The sequence below is a fragment of the Vigna unguiculata genome, chromosome 3 (genome assembly GCF_037176805.1).
Source record: "Vigna unguiculata cultivar grain cowpea cultivar isolate G323 ecotype 2 chromosome 3, ASM3717680v1, whole genome shotgun sequence".
Taxonomy (NCBI): Eukaryota; Viridiplantae; Streptophyta; class Magnoliopsida; order Fabales; family Fabaceae; genus Vigna; species Vigna unguiculata.
The window spans coordinates 54,233,386-54,240,523 of record NC_140794.1 but is presented as its reverse complement, the minus strand read 5'-3'; the positions used below and the strand labels follow the sequence as shown (position 1 = coordinate 54,240,523).

General features: G+C 32.8%; 1 protein-coding gene across 3 annotated transcripts; it reads right to left on the bottom strand.

Annotated features, from left to right (window-relative positions):
• Window positions 1-818: 818 nt before the first annotated feature.
• Window positions 819-6,657, bottom strand: LOC114177365 (putative trehalose-phosphate phosphatase F). 3 transcript variants are annotated; one of them, XM_028062675.2, is made up of 16 exons: window positions 6,588-6,657; window positions 6,439-6,491; window positions 6,109-6,213; window positions 5,298-5,366; window positions 3,792-3,875; window positions 3,130-3,658; window positions 2,697-2,837; window positions 2,462-2,533; window positions 2,235-2,360; window positions 2,068-2,124; window positions 1,879-1,980; window positions 1,701-1,778; window positions 1,503-1,572; window positions 1,364-1,434; window positions 1,194-1,286; window positions 819-1,106 (listed from the first exon to the last, which is right to left on the bottom strand). In XM_028062675.2, exons 6-16 carry the CDS (start codon window positions 3,427-3,429, stop codon window positions 1,041-1,043), a joined length of 1,176 nt encoding a protein of 391 aa, XP_027918476.1. In that variant the 5' UTR covers window positions 3,430-3,658; window positions 3,792-3,875; window positions 5,298-5,366; window positions 6,109-6,213; window positions 6,439-6,491; window positions 6,588-6,657; the 3' UTR covers window positions 819-1,040. The 3 variants fall into 3 exon arrangements, with proteins under 3 accessions (XP_027918476.1, XP_085526772.1, XP_085526773.1); XM_085670646.1 differs by lacking the exon at window positions 6,109-6,213 and having other exon boundaries at window positions 6,588-6,645; XM_085670647.1 differs by lacking the exons at window positions 5,298-5,366; window positions 6,109-6,213; window positions 6,439-6,491; window positions 6,588-6,657 and adding an exon at window positions 5,195-5,249.
• Window positions 6,658-7,138: the final 481 nt, after the last annotated feature.

Genomic DNA, 7,138 nt, shown 5'->3' with positions numbered 1-7,138 from the left:
AGTCCGATTATTTGTAAGACTGTATTAATATATTTTATACATTTATTTATATGTTTTGAACACTAAGTTGGAACATCCTAATTTATTAGTTTTAAGCTGCTAAAATTAGGATGTTACGACTATTATTGAAAAATAAAAAAATGTAGGAAGATTTTTTTTTTTTTTACAAATTAAAAGTAAATTGTTCATAAGTTAATTTATAACATTTTTTCTAAAATCTTATTTGTAACTTTTTTATGAATTAAAGTTAATTTATGAAATGTTTTATTTTATTTTTCTTACTTTTTCTTCCTCCATGAAAAAAATGTGCTCAGACATGGCGCTTAATTTAGTGTGTTATGGTCAAGGTTGAAGTTTATTCATTAAATAAATGCAAATGTACCTAGAATATGATGTTTTACTTGCATGGTCCTTATTGTAAATTAAATATATGTACTTTTTTCCCCTCATCAATTGTTTCTCTATACAATAAATAGATAGTCAATTTCCTAACTGCTTCCGTCGTGTCTTGTTCTCCGTTGCTTTCTTTTCTTTCTAACGTCCTAATCATCGCACATTTACTTTCCATGGCAATTATAAAGCAGATGCAAAAGTATGGTTAAATATCATACTTTCATCAGAATCAGACAAACATTTAAGAAATAGTTTCAGCATTTATTCCGTAATGCACATAGGCTAAAAAATATATTTATGCAGAAACTATTATTAAAATTAAATGTATAAAAAATATTACTGTTTTTCATATCATTTTGCTTGCCAAGAAGCAGTTCATAATACACGAATGACTACTGATCCAGCTTTAGAAAAATGCTAAATAATTGATGGAAGCCGCTGATATATTTCACTCAACTATTACAAGTTGAAAAGAATAAAAAAGTGATACTGAGATGGTGTATATAGCAATAATAATAACCACAAATCCGCAGGATCCAGTAGCTTCCATTGGTAATAACTTAATAGAAATGAAAGCGGAGGAAGAAATAATCAATTCTAGAAAATCTATGTAATTGGAGTATAAAATACAATGAAGCCTTTGGCCTTTACATCTTCCCATGCTTTCTTTCTTGTCTTTTCCAGTTCACCAAGAGTTGGAGAAATTTCATGACCTGCACGTATTATGCCAATAATCTAAGTTCTGACAAAAAGAAGAATCAGACAAAATAATTGCACAACAACTATGCCGAGATTTGTACCTCATTGGGGTCTCGGAGAGAGTAGAAGGCATTGCTTTCTTTCCTCACCGACGAAACCAAAATCCCATAGCCTCTATTGCTCTCTCGCAGCACCTATATGTTTACCATATGCACATTGCAGTCATTAAAATTTGTAGCATAACTGAAAATATTTAATTCAAATTCAATACCTTGAATGCATCTTCATCAGTTTTATCATCTCCAATGTAGATGGGAAGCACATCCTCACTATCATTAAATCCTGCAAAACACCATTTTGAGCTTGGTTTGTGTTCAAAATATAATCAAAGGCAGAAGAGAGGTTCTTACCTAGAGATTCAAGTAAAAACTCAACTGCTTTTCCTTTATTCCAGTCAACCACAGGACGGACTTCTAAAACCTACCGCACCAAAGGAGGTTTATATTACTAAAATTTTAAATCACTGGTTACAATCATAAAATGTTTAAAAATTGTGCAAAAGTACAAAGTGTCCACTTTCCAATTAAGAATGGCTAATATTACAATACCTTCCGTCCATGAGTTGAACGTAAACGAGGGTAACTTTGCAAGACATCATGGACACGTTGCCCAACTACTGTCCAATTCTGCGGTCCATTTAAAAAGTAAAAAAGGATTAGATAATGGAATGATCGGGATTTGGAAAAACTATATCAACTCCTCATGGTTGGTGCAACCAATGCTTACATTCTCCTCTACATTACGGTAATGTACAGAAACGCAAAATTTGTGGTTTTCAACTTTTGCGCCTTCTATATCTTTAGTAATCTCGACGAGGGCTCTAAAAACCTGCATGAAATCATCCCATCATTACTTTCTTTGCAATTTATGAAAAAGCTCATGATTCGCGCTTAATATTCGAAAGAGAACTCGCACCTCATCAACCATAGGCAGGAATTCTCTCGCAGGTTGAAAGAGAGTTACTTCCTTTCCCTAGACACATTCAAATACAGAGACACGGTGAACTTCGGAATTCTTTGACATATATTCAATGTATATAAAACGGTGACACAATCCATGATTGCTTCACTACTGTTACACACCTCATGGTCTGTAGACATTACACAACTAGGGTGATTTTTGGACAAAGTTTCACTGACAGGGCCAATAATATCCATCCCATGACTACCAGCGTAGTACAGTTCTGTTAGTTTAACAAGATCAAAAACCTGAAAATTAAAAGTAACACGCTTTTATGACAGTAAATCTGATAAAGAAAAATATGAACACTTAACTCAGCAAATAATAAAACAATAATCACCCTGGATACCTTGTCACGGCTTCTTCCACTGATGATTGCTGTGGGGAAATATGTTGCCACACTTCTCACAGTTGTTCGCATCTAAGCATAATTTTGTGAAGAAAAAGAGAGAGAACTTACATTAAGAACTAACGAAGAATTGACATAATTGTACCTGATATATGATATATGATATATATATATATATATATATATATATATATATATATATAATTTTATATAATGGCAATCCTGTACTACTTACAGATTCGGACATAAAGGCACAATCGGGATCATCTACAATCGGTGAAAGTGTGCCGTCATAGTCTAGAAACATTGCAATCTTCTTATTCTGAGCAAGGTCAACGATTTTCTCAAAAGAGTCTAGTGCTGAAGGATATTCAAGCTGGTAAAAGAAACCAAATCAAAGACAGTCTACAAAGGAAAAAAAACTTTAAGCGAGATGGATCAATGCATGGTTTTCGAATACGGTCTACGACTGTGATGTTGATAGCAACATCAAGGTTTTTTCTTTGTGTGTCTGCAATCATAATGCAATCGCAATTGTGACTATATCAATTGTATTTCTGTACAATTTTTCATAATATCAAGGAACATGACGAAACCACGGTTGTGATCCCGAATAAATCAACCAAAGAACTAAATGACGAAATCATGAGACTATGTAGCAAATTTACCATCCATGTACAATAATCTTCAATCTCAAAGTCAATTGAAGCAATCTGAACACTGGACCCTTTCAGTTGCTTCTTCCTTGGAGGAGAAGAAGCCTTCATGGCATCCAACCAACCATTGGACTTCACATCATCGACACTCCCTGTACTTTTCCTTGAATTGCTTCTTGAGTACTTCCCCGGAGAGACTGGCGAATCTTGCTGGGAATAAGCTAGCAGACTAGAATGCATTCGAAGCCTTGACTTATTGACGGGAACAGGGTCAGTGAGAACAGGAGAAACATGAGAGGACTTCAAATCCATTGAACCAAGCTATACTATTTGAGAGGCACCAACGTATCAACGAAAGCTAGAAATGATTGTGTTTGATATTATGAGCGTGTGACTTTGTCACAAACAGGGTTGATTTTATGTGCTGCCTATTCTACTTTTTTATCTTCGGTCAACCAACTCTTTTGTCTATGAAAAACCACCGCTTTAATGTTCTCTTGTCACTGCAACTGTGTGAGCAGTCCATCAAGCACGGGTTTCACTGAAAGTTTGATTAATTGGGAGAATAATAACCATAGTTACAGAGCAACCAAATGGGATTTTGTCATGAAATGTAAGGGAAAATAACAATGTTCGGAAGATGAAACAACAGAAAAATGATTATAACAAAATACCTTCTCATATATCGCATTGCATTTGTAACGGGATGATGATATTGATGTGTGGGTCTTCTGAATAGAGGGTGACTGTTATAAAATCTGTAGCCGAGGAAACCATAAGCTATATATTGGCTATAGATGATCAATGAATACAAAATTTACATTTATATATAATTTGTTTCAATGGTGGCGTTTGCGCATGATAAAGGCTTATTAATGTAAGAGTAATGGACGTTTAATTGATTAAACAGGAATGTACAATGAAAAGTAGGAATTGCTGAACATGATATGAAATGCGAATATAAAAAACGAAACACGTCGAGGAAACACTAGAAAACATTGTTGTCAAAAAAAGCAAACAATGAAAATGATGTCCCACTGAGCTTGGTCGATAATAATTCAGTGACCGAGGGAACTCCCAGTTCTTCTGAGTGTTGGTGCAATTGGCATGGCAATGAAAGCTTACAAAGTTACAATTACTTTCAGGAACACCTGATTCTACTGTTTTTCAAATAATCAACATTCACATGGAACATTCTCCAAAAACAGACTAAGATTTCTAGCCTCTACTTTTTACTCCCAAAAGATTTTCTTCGGAAACAAATAACATAAAAAAAAGGAAAAAAATCTTATTTTATTACCAAACTACACGTCAGCAATTTATTTTAGTTCTATACCCGTTTTACCTTTCAACGTGCATTAATACTTGTCAAATGATGTCTATAACAAATTTAAAAGTATGTAAACCCTCCCAAGTATGAAAGTAAAAGATACTTTCACAAGACAATACCTTCAAAGCCATAGAGAAAAACCCAATGTATAGATACTTTTGTGAAGTTCAAAATTACTAAGCAATTTCTTGGGTAGAATAAATAAATATATAACCAGAATTCAAAACAAGCATAGATCTAATGATGCGCACAGAAGATAAGGCAGATTATGAATACATTATACTAAATGTTTATCATGTCGCTATGTCAGTTATTCGAACTTATCTATAAATGACACATGACCTTCTTTAACATTATTATAATCATTATGCATATGCATAGTCCCTTATGTTCAAAATGCACTACGAGCATATCCGATGGTAATTCCTGGGAGGTTTTACAATTTAAGAATCAATTTTACTCAAGATTATAAATGGATGGGGTTGACATGGCTTCTAATAGTAAGAACAGGTAAATGGTTTCTAAAAATAAAATTGCATTTTGTTAAAGATATGTTTTAAGATTTTAGACTATTAACGGTAAGTGGAAAACTGCTAAAATTTTAGATCTAATATTATAAGACAGAGTCACTAAAGTTAAGAAGCACAAATTTCGGTAGACCATCGGAAATGCTCTAACGAAGAAATCATTATTGCTGTAATTGTTTATAGCAACATTTGGGAAAGAAATGGCATAAAATATTAATACTTGATACAGAGTTGTGTAGCGTCGTGCACTGTATGAGTCATGTGTTCGTGCAGTTATATCTGTGGTATGTATTTGAAACTTGAAACTTCGGTGATGGACCTACCCGAGCTAAAAATGGAGAAAAAATGTAGCTGTCAGCCTGTCACTTGTAGCTGTAGATCCAACGCACGACCTTCACATTCCAATATATATATATAAATTAAAAATAAATAAAAAACTATATTATGATCATAACAAATTTCCCTTCATTGACTAGACACTTCAACAGCCAACGTGAATAAAAGTTAAGGACATAACCATACTCCAATAACTCTCCCACCACAAAAATACAATAAAAGGATGGTAAAAAATAAGAGGGGGAGAGATAAATTGTAAAAAATCTATTCAGCCTCCGTTAATATTGCCTGTTTTAAAGGGTACATATCAAATTTGCTTTTTGAATATGCAATTGTTACTACATAATTGGCATCCATCTGGCCTAGGTTAAGGTCAATGTTGAAAAAGTTCTGTGGATGACAAAAAACCATTACCCTGTGAAAAACTTTAACCTAAATCTGGCAGGTGGGCTAGGCAAAATATTCTAGTGCTTTTATTTTAGTAAACCATATTCATGTTTCCGAAAATTGAACATGTTCTGTAACCATTAAAAAAAAATAGAGAAACTCAAGTACAACATATTATTTTCTACTTTTCTTAATTGATAGGCAAATGGTAGATGAGAAACACTCGGGTCTTGACACATGGGCTGTCAAATCATTACTCAATTACCATGCCCTATGCGGGTGTATCAGTATGGTTAAAAGCTTTAAACATTTTCAATCAAATATAAAATTTAAGTCCGTATGTATGGTGTGAAATGTCGTAAATGACTGAGATATTGAAAAAAAAAAATGAAAAACCAATTAATGGCTTACAGTTGCAGGAGAAAACAAATCGAAACTGTGCGAATAGGACGACGCTTAAGGCTGAATTTTTTTCATGTCCCTTTGGCCCAAAAGCATCACCTTTTGATTACACCCCTGCCATTTTGCCCATATCAGGAAAATGCAAAACAAAAAAGCTTGAGAATGGAGAAAAGAAAAAATGACGACGCTTTGATCAATGATTCATTGCCACAGGGTCATTATCGGAACACACAAGGTGAAATTGGTTTCGTTCTTGATTTTGAAGCACTATCACCCAATGACATAAAAAAAATTGGGATCATTTCACGATAGGGAGAGAGAGAAGAGATCGACAAGTACCTGATTTATCAGTTACCACTCTTTTCAGCGGCGCAGAAATCGCGTTAAGGGACCTGAAACAAATCCAAACGAATTGAACAAAATAAGAAGGGGAAAGGGAAGAGATTTAAGAGATCTAAGATGGTAGAAAATAGGGAATGAAAAATCACCTTGAATGAAACTAGAAAACAAAGAAAAGGAGGAATGGGAGAGAGAGCAAAGAAGAAGAAAGAAGGTGGATTTGGCTATTTATATGTTTGAGGCTATAAGGAGACTTGCCTATCAAGTTAGTTTCTTTCACGTTATGATGATGTTGTCATTATTCTCGGCTTTCATATTTAATTCCTGATTTACTTACTACTAACCCTATTTTAAAATCATTTATATGCTTTTAATTTAATCTAATATTTTATCAGTCTATTGTAAAAATAACTTTTTCATCAAATACTACTGTTCACAATTTTTTTATAATAAATCATTTATAATTATTATTATTTATTATTATAACTATGAAATTAAATATAAATCATTTTTATAATGTTATTGTTAATATTTTTTATTTACGTTATAGATAGTTTTATAATTAAAAAAATAGTTAAATTTTAAAAAATAATGACTAAATTTAAAAAATAGAAAAATTAATAAAATATTCATTTAAGTTAAAAAAAATATTTAAAGAGTAAATTTGAAAAATAAAGAAAAATCTCCTTTATATTAATAT